Source organism: Monodelphis domestica, chromosome 5 (genome assembly GCF_027887165.1).
Source record: "Monodelphis domestica isolate mMonDom1 chromosome 5, mMonDom1.pri, whole genome shotgun sequence".
Taxonomy (NCBI): Eukaryota; Metazoa; Chordata; class Mammalia; order Didelphimorphia; family Didelphidae; genus Monodelphis; species Monodelphis domestica.
In genome coordinates this window covers 76,184,297-76,201,196 of record NC_077231.1, presented here as the reverse complement: position 1 = coordinate 76,201,196, position 16,900 = coordinate 76,184,297, and the positions used below count along the sequence as shown (strand labels likewise).

At 37.9% G+C, this 16,900-nt stretch overlaps 1 protein-coding gene across 2 annotated transcripts in view; it reads right to left on the bottom strand.

Moving 5' to 3' along the window:
* PLEKHG7 (pleckstrin homology and RhoGEF domain containing G7) overlaps positions 1-16,900 on the bottom strand; it is a 90,745-nt gene that overhangs the window by 65,777 nt on the left and 8,068 nt on the right. For both annotated transcript variants that reach the window (XM_007503208.3, XM_007503207.3), the window contains exon 3: positions 15,557-15,579. In XM_007503208.3, the coding sequence (XP_007503270.2) occupies positions 15,557-15,579 (23 nt within the window). The remainder of the gene's footprint in view (positions 1-15,556; positions 15,580-16,900) is intronic.

Sequence of the window (16,900 nt, the reverse complement as noted above, 5' to 3'; positions counted from 1 at the left end):
CAAAGGAGAATATGTTTCAAAATCATCATCATTTGGAAGCACAGTATTAGGATTCAAGGGAAATATGTTTGAAAGTCAGTTCAAGAAACTGGTTCTACACCAGGTCTGAGCTCATAGAAAGGGTAGATTTCTAATGTGAGTTCCTGAGTATGACTTCTCTACTGGTATTCTTTTGACCTTTATGCTCCTGATGAGCTTCAGCTGCTGAACATCTTCCCATCCCATGTCTAGCATTTCCTACCTGGGAAGCATGTGTTTGTCAAGGGGTAGACAGATGGGACAGCTACAGGGTGGGGCTTAGTGGATAGAGTGCCAGACCTGGAGATGGGTGGTCCTGGCTTCAAGTCTGGTCTCAGATACTTCATAGCTGTGTGACCTTGGACAAGCAACCCCAGTTGCCTAGATCTTATGCACTCTTTTGCCTTGGAAATAATACTAAGGGCTGATTCAAAGACAGAAGGTAAACTTTTTAAAAAGAAGCAGACAGACATGTTTCAGGAGAGCCTGACATATGCCAATGTGTGCTTACCTTAAACTTTTTCTTGATGGAAAAAAGTTTTGATTAGTGATACAAGGTTTTAAAGCACAAGGAATAGTGGGTCCTAATAAGCTGGAAAGATCCTGATGATTGGCTCCATGACATCTTATATGTGCTGCCCAAAGAATTGGCCTAGCCAAGTATGGAGGCTCAGCTTGTCACGCAGGCTGATCATGAGATGCCAAATGTATATGCTCATAAGTCTAAGAGGGAAGTAACTTCAGTGATCATCTCATCTAACTATCTCATTTGATATAGGAAGAATTCAAGGTCCAGAGAGTTTAAGTGAGCCAGAAAATATCATAAATCAAGAATGTGAAGGGATCTCAGAGGTATCTAATCCAACCTCCATAGTTACAGATAAGGGAACCAAAGTCCAGAAGATGAAGTAACTCACCCAGGTTTATACTCTACAACCAATGGTCTTTCAACCGTACCAATGTTACTTAGGTAGACCTCTTTTAGGTCTTGGTAACTCACCGTGATAAAAACACTAAATAGTCTTCAGTTCTATGAAGCCCCTGTCTGTTTCCACAATACTGATAGTAGAGCTGGGGGACCAGAGGTGAGAATAGGAAAGAAAGAGTATGCTAAGAATTAAAACTTTCAAGCCATCTATAACAGGTAATTTTATGAGAGGCAGCACCAAATGGTCTTATTGAGTAGGTGGTATAGTGAATAGAGCATTGGGATTGGAATCCTGAAGACACATTTTCCTGAGTTCAAACTGACCTCAGATACTTACTAGCTGGGTGACCCTGGGCAAGTCACCTTAACCTTGTTTGTCTAGTTCCCTCATCTGTAAAACGAGCTGGAGAAGGAAGTGGCAAACCACTCTAGTATCTCTGCCAAGAAAACACTGAATGGGGTCAGGAAAAGTCAGACATGACTGAAAAATAACAACAATGGAAAGGTCTAAAGTCAGTTGGCCTGGGGGTCAGTAATCAATCAATCGACAAGCATTTTTTAAGTGCCTGCTATGTATGGTGTTCCTGCTGGTGTGCCAGGCACTGACATACAAACACACACAAAAATACTCTTGGGGAGCTTACATTTTGATGAAGGCATGAATTCAAGTCTTGCCATATACTTGCTGTATGACTCTGGACAAATAAGTTAGCTTCTCAATGTTCCAGTCAGTTTTCTAAGCCTACAAGTTGCAAATCAAGTAGAGACCTATTCTTAGAATGGGAGTGTCTTCAACAGACATTCCCTACATGGACTAGTGAAATCACAGACCCAGAAACCACACACTCTCCCCTAGTATTGTAGGTACTCTGGGAGATTTTCCTCCAACAAGTGATGTCATATACCAGTGGAGGTCCTCAATCACATATATATTGATGACTTTTCTAGAAACAAAACTAGGAGAAATAGAGAAGTTGCTATAAAATGAATAAAGAAACAGATGGCAAATAGAGCAAATGAAGATATCTTCGCCTTCATTTTTTTTTTGATTACTGACATTTCTTAGAGAAGTTTCTCCTAGGTTAAGCACAGAGAATACAAATGCAAAAGTGAGAAAGTACTTACCAGCAAGGATCTTATATCCTATGGGAGAGATACCATGTTTACTGCTAAGTAAAGACAGACCAGATACAAAAAACCTAACAACTGGGAGAATCTGGGGGCACTTGAAGAAGGCACGAGTTCAGGCTTGAAGGGGGGGGGGGAGGAGATGAAGGAGGAAAACATTCCAGGCATGGAAAGCTTCTCTTCTTTGAGACTGACACAGAGTAGATGCTTAACTAATGACTGTTGATTGATCAAATCATCACAAAAGAGGAAACCAGAAGAGCAGCGGAAAAAGCTTAGCCAGCAAACACTTCATAATCGATCTTGCCAAGCAGTGAATCATGGCAGCCAAGAGCAACATTGCTTTAGAGCATAAACTTATTTGCAAAATATTATGGGGGAGGATGAAGGCAGATTACAATTTTCACAAAACCATGAAATACATTGGAGGGAAAAACAAACCTCCAGAAAACATGGTAAGAAACCCAACGAATAGGCTTATCCCGAGAGCATTTTGAGATGAGCCTAGAAGGACAGGAAGAGGAATAAATCTGACTATTTCCACAGCAATATATTCTCATCATTGATGACAGTGGCATGACCACATTTGAATCAGAAGTGGTTGCATCATTTGGACTCACCCCAAATATTTCCATTGAACTGGAACCAATGACCATATTTTACATAGTGAGAACTTCAAATAGTCCAAATTAAAATACGTGCAAGCACTTCACAAGATTTATTATTCTCATTAATCAGATCTGGCTCAGAATCAGATTGGTTTTGTGAAAAAGTGACAGTGATATCTACTAAAATGAATTCAGGAAAAAGAGTTGGTCCTGGCCGCAGAAGAAATCCTATGTAATTATATAGGTATTAATGGAGTTATTTTCTTTAAATAATAAATAATATTTATTTTAAATAATTTAAATTAAATTAAATTAATTATTTATTTAAATATTAATTGTTAATTGTTATTATATATGTTTATGATATATATTATATATAATTACATATTAATTATTTAAATACATACATACATACTTAAATAATAAAATTGCTTTAATATTTGTTTTTATGACACCTTCATTTCTAAGAATCTCTCCTACCCAAAGAGCATCCCCTATAATGAAGTATTAAAAAAGAGAAAGAGTTCATCAAAACTAACCAATACCCCAATTAGTCTGAAAGTGAGTGTGTGTATATATAAATATGATATATATACATATATGTTCTAATCTCTTAGTACTTGATTTTTGCAAAGAAAGGAGAACTGGATCTGTAATTTTATTGATAAAGGGATCCCCTGAGTGAGGAAAATCTTCTTACCAATGTAGGTTAATATCTTCTCTGTACTGTAGAGTTTTTGTTTTGTTTTTGGAAACCCTCACTTTCTGTCTTAGTAACCAACTCTTAGATAGAAGAGCAAGGTCTAGGCAAACAGGGTTTAAAATGACTTGCCCAGAGTCACACAGCTAGAAGTATCTGAGGCCAAATTTGAACACAGATCTTCCTAGTTGCAGGCCTGCTGCTCTATTCACTGTGGTACCTCGCTGCCCCTGTATTGTAGTCTTGAAAGTGAATGAACAGCTTTGAAAAGGGCTCAACAAGCCCTCACATCAGAGGTGCTAATTCTCTCTGAATGGTCCATACGGTCTTACTAAGATCATTCTCAATAGCAGAGGGCATCTTTTCAGGCAGAACCCTTAGGTTCAAGGTTATCAAAGACTCTGTAGTATATATTGTTTGTTATTTGCAACACAACATTTGGTAGAGCCAAGCTCAGAACCTTTAAGTGCCTTCCCGATCGATCTTCTAAGGTGTACCCCACCCTATGTTCAGACCAGACAAGAAGCTTTGCTAGATATGGCCACAAAATGACCTTTTTCTATGCTTTTCTTACTTCTGTCAATATCTGTTGCTGATCATGCTGGTCAGAATACAATGAAGAAATTCAACAAGCTGAAGAAGATTATCCATCTTAGCTCTTGTATACGGAATTTCCTGTCATCCTTGATGATTCCCAGGTTTTGCAATTGGGAAAGCCTATTGTGGGACACCCAAACTCTTCTTACCAACATATAAAACTCTTTGAAACCATTTCAGCTTTCCAACTGATTGATCATTTTCTTCTAAGTGTTCTTATACATTGGATAAACTAGCTTATTTGCTTTTCTATCTGTTCCCCATCCTGAAAAACTTGCTTTCCTCAGTTTACCCCCTGGTACCCTTAGTTCCCTTCCAAGCTCGGGTCAAACATCAAATCATTCAGGAGGCCTTTTCAAGATGATTTGTTAGTGCTCCCTCCATAACTTTGTATTTATTTTGTTTATATTTCACCTTCACTTATCTATAATCTCATAAGCTTGCATAGAGTGTGGGGAGGTTGTGCTAATACATACCGAGCTGCTGCCATTAACATTGGCTTTCCCACAAGGCAAATGGTAATACTAATTAGGTGGTATAGTGGGATATCACCCTGAACTTGGAATCAGGATTATTTCTATCACATCCTGCTTGGACACTTACTAGCTCTGTGACCCTGGGGAAGTAATTTAATTACAGGTATTCCTTTCATATCATGGAGGTTAGGGGCATAGCATCTCTGTGATTTGGAAAATCTGAATAAAGTCTTTTGGCTTTCACATTCTTTTCACAAAATTTAACAAAAGAATTTTTTTTTATATTCATGGTGTTAAAATATAAAACATGTTGATCTAATGCAACTCTATCCACATATTTTACACATTTCTGAGTTTCTAAACTTATTCTGTGTTGTCTGTTGGCAAATTCCTACTTAATTTCTTATGTTGACCTATTATATATCAAAAATATGATGGGAAAAGTTAGGATATGGAAGGGATATCTATATTTTAAGCTTCATTTTTCTTATCTATAATATAGGGATAATAATTAATTATTCCTAATAATTATTAATTATTCTGGCACTTACAGTGATGTTGAAAGGACCAAGTGAGATTAAATATGAATTTTTTTACAAATTTTAGAGAGCTATATAAATGTAGCTATAATTATTGTTATCAAAAATGATTTAACATAGATAAAAGGGCTTTGCCAACCTTAAAGTGCTATATACATGTTAGCTATTATTATAAAATATGCCTATGGGAAATATTTTATTACCTAGTAGAATCTAAATTTACTAAGGGCTGTACTACCCTACTTTTGTTTTTGTATTCTCTTCTCCTAGAATATTTGCTGATTGAATGATTAACTGAACCATCTTTATGTGACAGGCATCAATCCTCAAATGCTGTCTTAAGTTTTAGAAACTCATTTACCCAGATTTACAGTAATGCTCTTCTCTCCCCATTCCCCACTCCATTTTCCCCACCCCATAGCTATTGATAGCTTAAGCATAACTGCACAGGGTGGAAGCACCCCAGGGAATCAATTAACCAAACTGAACATACATTTATCAAATCTCTATTATGGACCAGCCATTGTGCTAGGTGCTGTAGATTCAGAGATAGAGATGAAAGATAGGCTGTCCTCAAGGAGCTTCCAGTCTATCAGGGAAAATAAGAAGGTGAAGCTTAAGAGAGGATATTTTCTAGTTCTCTATGATCTTGATGAAGGCATAAATTCCCTTGGCATCATGGAACTGAGTATGTTAGGTCTGGAACCATAATGAAACATCTTTTTAAAGCTCCTGAAAACCTTCTAAGGGTAAAGATTCTAAAGAAATGGTGTTACACGAGATCCATGTTTTATATATCTGAGGTACAGGAAAGAAGTTCAAAAAGGCGGTAGCAAAGAATGGTCAATTGGTATTGGAAGGATCCTTGATGAAGGGAACTGGCAAGTTTTTGTTGATGTTTTTTTTTCCCCCTACAGACAACTTCATAGATTTACAATTGAAGAGTGTAGATTATATATAACCTAATCTCTTTACTTGTCATCAAACAATAACAAAGAATAAATGACTTGGTAAAGTAAACAACCTAGAAGGCTATACTTAAAAAATATCCCAGGTACATGTCAAGGTCTCAAATGAAAAACAACCACAAAGATTAATCCATCCAATGAACCTTTGGATATCAACATTAAGTGAGGCCTAAACCATATGCTTCTTTTCCAGAAGGGCTCCTAAGTGTCATTTTGAAAGTCCTAAACAAAATCATAATGGAAGAGGGTTCCCTGTAGATGGTTGAGTTTTCCAGTTGTTTCTAGTCATGGATGGCATTACACTGATTAGAGAAAGCTGTAGAATACTCAAGAGCCTTCTTAATAAGATTCTAAGTTACTTAGAGGCAGTTAGGTAGCACAGTGTATAGAGCACTGGACTTATAATCAGTAGGTCCTGAATTCAAAACTTGCCTCAGACACTAACTAGCTACATAACCTTGAGCAAGTTACTTGATCTCTCATCTTCAAATTCCTTATCTGTAAAATGAGGGTAGTAATGGGATATCCCCCAAAAGGTTGTTGTGCAGATCAAATAATATATATAAAACATTTTGCAAACCTTAAAGCATTATATAAATATTAGCTAATATTGATATAATTATCTTTAATAGTTGTACTCAGCAATTCATACAAGGACAATTAAGTGAATGAAGAATGCTTATTGACCAGATCATTTTATGCAGTTGGATTGGCAGTCCATTGAGTTAATCCATGAGTACACCAATCTCATAAAGGCATAGAAGAAGATAAAGAGCTAGGTCACAAAATGAATATGAGAAAGAGAGCAATAAATCACAATTGAGAGATTACCTCATGTTTTAATCACCTTAAGTTCTTTTCTGCTGCCAAAGGCTCTTTTTCTCATGCTGTTTCCATCCCACCAGAATCCACTGCCATCTGATCACAGGATTTAACTTGAGTGTCCTACAAAGGAGAGCTCTATGGCTACTCAAAGGTCTCCCTTAAGGATTAGCTATGTTATGGGGATGGGGCAGAACCTCAAAATGAGCATATCAGAAATGCCTCTTTGGTTGCCTCTAAAATATCCTTCTTATTACAGACTCAATTCAAATAAGCATAAGTCCGATACCTTGACACAAAGGAATAATTTCAAAAGCTTCCATAAACTACCAGATACCCGTGGAAAGAACATGGATATACACTTCCCATGCTGTTTCTGTAGAGATTAGCATAGCAGGAGTGATACATAGCCATATTCACCCTTTTTTAAAAAGAGTCCGTTGACTTTAATGAGAGGCAGGTCATACAAAGTCAGTGGGTGTGAAAACACACCCAATTTGGTATGAGACGCTTGGATTATCAGCATCAACATCAGCATTATTATAGAAAAAGAGGAACAAAGACAGGGATTATATCAAGGAAACTTAAGTGAGGAAAGGACAAACAAATTGAGGTGTGGATATAGGGGGGATTCCAGTAGTAAATGATTTGCAGCATTTTATTCCTAACCCTGACAGGAGGATCCAGGGTGTATCTAAGGTGAGTTTTCTGACAATTCTAACATTAGATTAGATTAGAGTACACGCCCATCTTTTGGTTATTCTAATTTGAAAGTGAAGTTTTGACAGCCCCCTTGTGAATAGGAACTAATCTTGGTGAGGTAATGTGAACCTTAAAAATTCCCAGACCCTACTTCATAAGATTGGATTAAGACCATTCCCCATTTGGGCAGTGAACTCTACTTAGATCAAAAATGTGAAGACCTCTACTCCACCTTACTTAAGCCTGCTTTAGGGGAGAAAACTCCTTGCTGAACAATGAAAAATACTTACACCCATACTTAAGCCATGCCTATTTTTAGAACTAATACAAAGGGGTGCTAAGTACCTATAAAGGTCAGGCAACTTGTGAACTTCAACAAAGAGGTGAGAACTTACTCAGAGATTTTAGTCTACTCAGGTGTGGATTACTCAAAAGTTTATTCTACTCAGGTGTGAATTCAGAATGGGCTGTCCTTTGGAAATCATCTACTGTGATTGGTAGATGGAAGAACTTAGGGGAGGTGACATAGGAGAAAATGTCCTTTAAATAGGAGCTCAGATTCATTCAGATGGGAGGATGGAGTTGGTGAAAGCAGCTGAGATGATGCTGGCCTGGTATCGCTAGAATCCTTGCTTGGACAGATCTTGTGGTGAGTGATTAAGGACTGACTGATCTCTCTCTTAAGACTCAGGTCTAGGCCATGTTGGTTTAAGGCCCTTCAAACTTATTCCTTTCTTATTCTCTCGCTCTTTCTTTAATTCCTCATTGTATTATTAATTAAATTCTCTATAAAACCCAGTTGACTTGGGTATATTTTCATAATTGGGAATATTTCCCTGGTGACCACCTTATATATTGATTTAAAAACAAGACACTGTCTTGAAAACATATTTTCTGCGGTCACAATTTACTCATCCACTTTTTTATCTACAACAATTCATATCTTCCACTATTTTAATCACCACAGTAAGAAATCTCTCTTGTCCTTTTGGTTAATATGCAGTTAACAATGCCTAAGAGAATCTTATAAGCCTTAATTTAATTTCCATAAACAGTTCAGATTACTCAAAGGTGCAAAGTTCAGTCAGTCTAATTTAAGTTGCTAGCCTTCATAATAAATTCTATAAAGGGTAGCCCACTGACTCAGTGAAAAAGAGATCCAGGACATGAGATGGGAAGTACTGGATTCAAATCTGACCTCAGGCACTTCCTAGCTGTATGACTTTAGGCAAGTCACTAAATCCCAGTTGCCTAGCATGTATCCCCCTTCTGCTTTGGAACCAACACTTAGTAACAATTTTAAGATTGAAGGTAAGGGTTGTTTTTTTTTTTTAATAGCCTCTATAAAATGAAAGGCTTGGCCTTGAAGGCCTCCAAAATCTCTTCCAACTTTTAGATCTAGGATCCTAGGATTTCTGGTAAACTGATATCTATATACCATCAAAATGGTGGCACAATGCCCCTAGTTATGAGAAGTATCTGACTCTCCTATAGCTTCAGTGTTGAACTACATAATCATTCTCATTACCATCATAATTGCTGACCAATGTGCTGACGTAACAGCACTAACACAGCTGCCATCATTCAACAAACATTATTAAAAAATTAGTGAAGAACACTGTGCTAACTGTTGAATGAGATACACATTTTAGGATTGATTGTTTCCTGCTTTCATAGATCTAGAGTCTGTTGGAGGTGGGAGGTAGAAGTATTGGGAGACTGAGACTCCAACAGATATTGTAGCAAGATTTTATTATATGACAAATACATAAGAAAATAGCAAAAAATGTAACTATGCTACATTACTAGCTATGTGTTGTAGGAAGTCTAAGAAGAAAAGGCATTACTACGATCAAGGAAATCTTCATGAATTGGGTATCATTTAAATAAGTCTTTAAATGACAAAATTCACCTGATGAAGAGAAGGATCATACAATCATCGATTTAGAGCAGAAAGAGACCGCAGGGTTTATCTAAACTTTGTAGATGAGGAGGAATCTGCTCAGTGTCACATAGTTAGGAGAAAAGATAGTTGGAGGATCCTAGAGTGAAAAGGGATTGTAGGAACCATTTTCAGTTTACACATGATTCTTTATGACCCCATTTGGGGTTTTCTTGGCAAAGATACTGGAGTGGTTTGCCATTTTATTGTCAGATTATTTACTAAGGAGGAAACTGAGGCAAACAGGATTAAGTGAATTATCCAGGGTCATATTGCTAGTAAATACCTGAAGCCATATTTGGACTCGGGCTTTCCTGTATCTATTCAATTGCCCCTTCCATAGAACCATAGATTTGGTGGTAGAAGGGCTATTAAAGATCATCAAGGCCAATCTCTTCATTTTATAGATGATGTAACTGAAGTCCATGGAGTTAAAATGATTACCCAATGAAGACACTGTCAAGCTAGGATTTTAACCAAGGTCCTCTGCCATCAAACCTAGAAGTCTTCTCCCTTTAATGTGATATTGCCTATATATTATGCCTCTTTCATGCTTAAGCAGTAGACTGAACAAAGGCCCAGGATATATAAAAAACAAAACAAGACACATTAAGGTGCCGGAGTCTAGTCTAGAATTTATCTGAAGCATAGAGTTTGTGGAAGGAAATAATATAAGATAAGGCTGTAACTGGAGAATGGTGCCAGATGATAAAAGGATCTGAAGAACAGATAACAGAGTTTAAACTTTATGGAGGAGGCAAGCCAGAGCTATTGAAGATTTTTGAGCATTCAAGTAACATGACAAACTATAGAATCTGACAGAGGCATTAAAGATAGACTATCTGGGAAGAATGGAGGCCGGAAGACCTGTTAGGAAGCTATTCTAATAGGTGGATGTTAATGGAGACATGTATTAGGGTAATGACACTGGGAACTTAAAGGAAGGGATGGGTATGAGAGATAGATCAGATGTAGAGGAGATGTAGATTGGATGTGAGAGGTGAGTGAAAGGGAAGAGAACAATTAGGCTATAAATAGAAAAATTGAAGTAAGAAGAAGGAATTTTAGAGGGAAAGATGATGAATTTAGTTTTGGAAATGCCGAGTTTGAGGTGATTGTGGGATATCTAGGCTGATGTGTCTATAAGTCTCTGAGGACATGGGTAGAGAAGGTTTCAGAAGAAAGGTTAAAAGGTCAAAATGTATACATGTATGTATGCATATATGTATAAATGTTTCATATAGATATAGCATATATATGTACATATGTATATACATATAAATGAGGAAACAAGTCCATATATATATATGCAAGTATATATTGTGTATATATGTTTGTAAATTCCAATCCAGTTTTAGATATTTACTGGATATATGACCCAAGGAAAATTACTTAGTTTCTGTGCCTCAGTTTCCTTTTTAACCCTTATGTTCCATCTTAGAATCAATACTGTGTATTGTTCCAAGGCAGAAGAAGGGTAAGAGTTAGGCAATGAGAGTTAAGTGACTTGCCCACGGTTATCCAGCTAGGAAGTGTCTGAGGCCAAATTTGAACCCAGGACCTCCCATCTCTGGGCCTGGCTCTGAATCCACTGAGCCACCCAGCTGCCCCCAGTTTCCTTTTCTAAAATGGGTGGTGATTTATTTGACTCAATGCTCTCCAAGGTTCCTTTTAGCCCTTAAGATTCTGTGAATCTTCCATTTAGGAACCTCTGTGACTCTACCAAGCTATATCTGACCAAGATTCCCATCTAAAATATACTTGGCAAGAGTTTGTCCAGTTTCTTTGAAGCCCTCAAGTGTTAAGGAACTCCCTTCAGTTCATTCTACATTTCTAATAGCTCTCCCTGCTAAGAATTGTCTTACTCTAAATTCACCTTTCTACAACTGTGGGTGACCTTAGCAAAGAAAAAGAGAAACAAGAGTAGGAAGTTGGATGATTTAGAGTTGGAAGGGACTTTAAATGTTCATGTTGTCTCTACATATTGCTTTTTTGGCAGTGGATAAATTGTTAGAAAAAGCTGACATTTCTAGCAGTTTTAGTGCCCAGTAGAAAATTCATCCTCAATTTAACTGTAATTCATGATAAGAAAATCATCCAAGAAGTAATTAAGGCAAACTCACTGGAATGGAGGAGATAATTAGGTAATTTAGCAGGTTAAAGTTTAGACTCTCAGGGTTAGAAGGGCTTTAGGAAATCATTCAGCCCTTGAGATTTTGGATTCATGCTTTTCCTACCTTACTGAGGAAACCTTTGTCCGGTGTTGCTCTTCTATGCATTCCAGGGGAAGGAAGATAGCATTGGAATTATTGTTGCTCAACCTTGATAGGCAGAACAATGAGCAGGAGAGATACTAATTGGTAGGAAAAGAAGGGAAGGAAAAAGAAACCCTGGGAAAGAGGAGAGGGCAGGAGTGTTTGCGGTTTTCTCTGTGGGGAGAAAGAAGTGGCCAGATTTCAGAGTTCTCATTTGAAATCCAGCCAGCATCTGAACCCCGTTAACATCCTCACCATCCCATTCTATCCTGGGCAAGTATTAAAGTTTTCTGCCCTTTAATTTTCCTCTAATTATTCTGTCCTGGAGCAAAGTACCAGTTGCCCTGATCAATTTATCACCTGATCTAAGTTGATCTTTTACAAAATACAAAACAAATCAGTCATAAGTCATTTGCCTTCAGGCCCACAGTATCATGCTGGAAACTTTGAGGGAAGAAAATCTGATTGCTTCCTTATAATTCAGAGAAAGAATCAATGTTATGTTTTGCAAAATTGAGACTAGAAAATGCCTCACGGCTCATTTGCTCATGATCCTGATTGTGCTCCCCTACTTCCATATGAATGGCTTCCTATGCCCCTTCTTTTGTGTTTCAAGGCAATAGCTCTCCAACCATTTATCTGGATACATTATTGGTGTGTTTGCTTTTTGTCCCTATTTCCTTCTGAGTATTTTCATAGAAATCTGTCCAACGTTGCCTCCTCTTATACCAGCTGCAGGGCTGGCCCTAGGAGGGAGTGACCTTGGCCATTGAGATACAATTTTAGACAGCTAGCTGTTGAAATGAAAGGAGTATTAGGACTGGATTCAGGACAATCAGAGTTCAAATCTTGCCTTGGACACTTGCTAGCTCTGTGACTCTAGGCAGGTCACTTAGCCTCTGTCTGAGAACATCTACCTTTTCCAAGGTCTAATGTATTCATGCATTCTTTATACCCCGCCAACCTCAACAAACAACAAAAAAACAAACAAAACCCCTGCTCTTCAAAAAGGCAAGATAAGATGGAGCTTAGGACCTGGGTTCAAATCCTACCTCAATTAAATGGGGATAATAATACCTGCCTCATAGGGTTGATGTAAGGGTAAAGTGAGAGGATATTTTAAAACACAACAAGACTAAAAGAATTATTATGATTAAAATTCTTTGGAGACTATCTTAATTTTATAATTATTATTTTTTAATTGGAATAAGTGGGCAAGATACATAGAGAAACATGAAACAGATGCAGCCAGCTATCTCTGCTGCCTCCCCTCTGAGCAGGCAGAACCAGTCCTGAGCCAGACCACTCACGCTCTCTAGTGCCTATTTCCAAAGGAACAGAGTGTCCTTTATGCTCTTTGTGATGTCCCTTTCCCAAGTCTCTCTGATGGTTGGCCTCAGACCTTAGTATAGACAAGAGAAGGATCTTCCATATATCAGTAGAAGCCATGCAGCTTATAGAATGGCTGTAGAGAATATGTACTAGCATGGGAGACAAGAGAAGGGAGGACTCTGTGATCTCACAGAGATAAATAAAGTCCAAAGTTTCAAACCCAACATTTTTGCTTTAAAATCAAAAGATTCTCTTGGGGGCCAAAAAGGGGTTGAGATGAATCTTAACTTTCCATATTATGCAAATGTGGTTTTCTTAGTCAATAACTGCAGGGATAGTGATATAATTGTTAGTGGCCCCTCTTTCCATTTGAGTTTGATACCAATGACTTAGAGCATCAGGGGATATATGCTTGACAGGCATTACAGAGGATAATGCTCCTTAATAATTGCTTATTAACTGAAAAGTAACTTGACTCGGGTTTGAAGAAGAGAAGAAAAGGGAGCTAGATTGCCTTTGGGAAACTGGACAATGCTTTTAACTATTCTAAACTATTCCTGATTAAACAAAACACAAAAATCTTCCAATGGTAATACTATATAGCCACAAATTATAATTGGATCATGACAAGATAACTGAAGAATAAAAAATGTGAGTGACCCAAAGTACAATGGAGGGGCACAGTGGTTGTAGGGAGTCTATGGTATATTACTAATGATTTATCATACATACCTTCAAATGGCATAAAGAGACATTGTATAATGAGGTAGGGGAGTCATCAAGGTAGAATGAAGAGAGAGCCAGATCCAGAGACTAGAGGACCTAAGTTCAAATGTGGCCTCACATACTTCATAGTTGTGTGATCCTGGGTAAGTCAAATAACTCCATTTGCCTAGCTCTTACCACTTCTGACTAGTATCAATTTTAAAAATAGAAGGTAAGAATTTTTTTAAAAAGGTAGAATGAAGAGTCACAGATGAGCAGCTGGAGTAGAATAATGGTATCTATAGAATATTTTGGGAAAAGGAAAAGACTCAAGAAAACCTACACTTGCTATCTGAGCTTCCATTACAGTTCCCTCCTGATGTCCCTGAAAGTCCAGACACCTTCCCTTGGACAAAAGCCTGAACAGCTGGCACTGACATGTATATGAGCCCACTCTAAGATGTCTGAACCAGATATGCTAATGAGGGGATCCCAAGGGTTCTGGATCAATCTCCTGACATGCAAATGAAACAATCCTCAGCTGGCCATCCCTATGAGTCCCAAATTGCATCTAGATTCCCTATAAAAGAAGAGTGCTCTAAACTCAACTCAGATCTCACTCCATCAGCAAGCTCTTGCCTTTACTGAGAACTCAACGGGGCTCTGGACTGCTTGGGGGTTATTTGGCTTCTTCCATTGTCCAACTATGCTATCTTAAATGCCTGGATTGCTGTAACATTCCTGGGGAAGGCTCAGGGATTCACCTGGACATTGACATCTGTATCAGTATATGGCCTTGGCAGAGACATCAACCTCATGGTCAAGGGACTATAAACAGATTACAATGTAATTGGAAATGTTTGACTAACTAAATAAAAATAAAATACAATGTAGATAATGTCAATTTGTAGTTTTCTAAATTTCATGGACAAGAATTCTGCAGAATGAAAAGGCATACATGGTTGTATTTGGCACCAGGGTAGGGAGTTACCGGATTGATGAGATACTAACACACTGTGTTTAATACTTGAAGTTTGCAAAGTGTTTTATGTGTAAGATGAGGAGGCTGGCCTAAGTGACCTGGGAAAGTTTTGTTTTTTACTCACTCTCTATGATCCTATATCAGCAAGTCCAACATTGTATCCCTCTACTTGATAATACCAGTCTTCCAACTATAAGAGTCATCAGAGTATCCTTTCAGATCTTTGTTTATTTTAGTTTCTTAAACCAATAAACCCTGCCAGAGTAGCTAAAACTAAAACAGTGACAGCATTTGACTACCTTGGCCTGCCTGAAACAGGATTAATATACCTGAATATAACAGAAAGGCATCTGGGAACTAAATCCCCACTTACAAGTATGGATAATGATTCAGCTCTCAAAATAACTCTATTATTTATAATGAGCCACCTGTTCCCTCCTTCAGAGAGACAGACTTATGAAATGATATTTTAATTAAAAAAAAAAAAAGCCTTTTCCATCCTGTTGACAGTGAATAGTATATAGAACACTGGGTCTGGAGTCAGAAAGAAAGTGTCCAAATACTATATCAGCACTTGAAAGTTGGGCAACCTTGGGCAAGTCACTTAACTTCTGCCTGCCTCAATTTCCTCTGTTATAAAATGGGATAAGAGCAACTATCTCCCAGCATTGTTGTGACGATAAATTGAAGTAATAGCTGGTGCAGAAATTGGCACACAGTAAGTTCTTAGAAAATGCACAATTTCTTCCTTTACCTTTAACACAATGGAAAATTTAAAATGCCATACAATTAAAAAAGAAACAAAACAATAATCAACAGTTTACATATCACAGGAAAAATAAATATATACACACCTGGACAGGTAAGATTCTTCTCCCTAAAATGAAAAGAAATGCTAGTTGTAATCAAATTTAGCCATCAAGATTATAAAATAAGTATTTGGAAAGAAAAACCACATTCCTCTTAACCAGAATTATTGAATCCAGATTTTGGTTAAATATTTCAAGTTGGGATTTTTAAAGAGCTCTCCTTCCCCCCTCCCCCCTTTCCTTTCTAAAGTACAGGTCACATCTCTCCACTGCTTTATAATCCATTGTCACTAGGAAGAAATACAACCACTTCCATTAGGCATCAAAAGCCTCCCCAATCTGGTTTTAGACTATGTTGGCTGTCTTATTTCACATTACTCCTCTCTTCTACCTTATAGTTCAGCTAGACTCATCTGACTTTTGGCTCCATACACATAATTCCATTTCTGACCTACAACCAACCAATCCATAAACACTGATTTAGAATCTACAATGTGCTACATTCTATACATTCATTTGAAGAAAAAAGTCAACTAATTCCTGCCCTCAAGAATCATAGATTCAGAGCTAAAAGAATCCTCAGGGAACATTCAGTTCAACCATCTAGTTTTACAGAAGAGGAATCCAAGGGCAACCCAGGTTAAGTGACTTGCCCAAGGCATACAAGTAATCATAGGCACCAGATGTGGCATTTGAACCCTAGTCCTCTTATTTTAAAGTCAGTGTTCTCATTATAACACACTGCCTCTGTTGGGATGAATTCTCTCCTTTGTTGCTGTTTAGTGGTTTCTCAGTTGTGTTTGACTCTTTGTGACCCTATTTGGGTTTTCCTTTTTTTTTTTAAAACCCTTACCTTCTGTCTTGGAGTCAATACTGTGTATTGGCTCCAAGGCAGAAGAGTGGTAAGTGCTAGGCAATGGGGGTCAAGTGACTTGCCCAGGGTCACTCAGCTGGGAAGTGTCTGAGGTCAGATTCGAACCTAGGACCTCCCATCTCTAGGTCTGACTCTCAATCCACTGAGCTACCCAGCTGCCCCCCCCCCCATTTGGGTTTTTCTTGGCAGAGATACTGGAGTGATTTTCCATTTTATTCTCAAACTCATTTAATATGTGAGGAAACTGAGGCACAAAGGGTTAAGTGACTTGCCCAGGGTCACACAGTGCATAAATATCTGAGGCTAGATTTAAACTCTGGAATCTTCCTGACCCCGGACACAGCCCTCTGTTCACGACATCACGTAGCTGACCCAATTTTCTCCTTACTGCTCCCTTATAGAACTCCTATTTATCTTTACAAGATTCAGCTCAACTGTGACCACAAAACCTATTCTGACACAGATGCTAGTATCCAATCCCAGAAATTCATTTGTAGATATTTTTAATTTTCTTA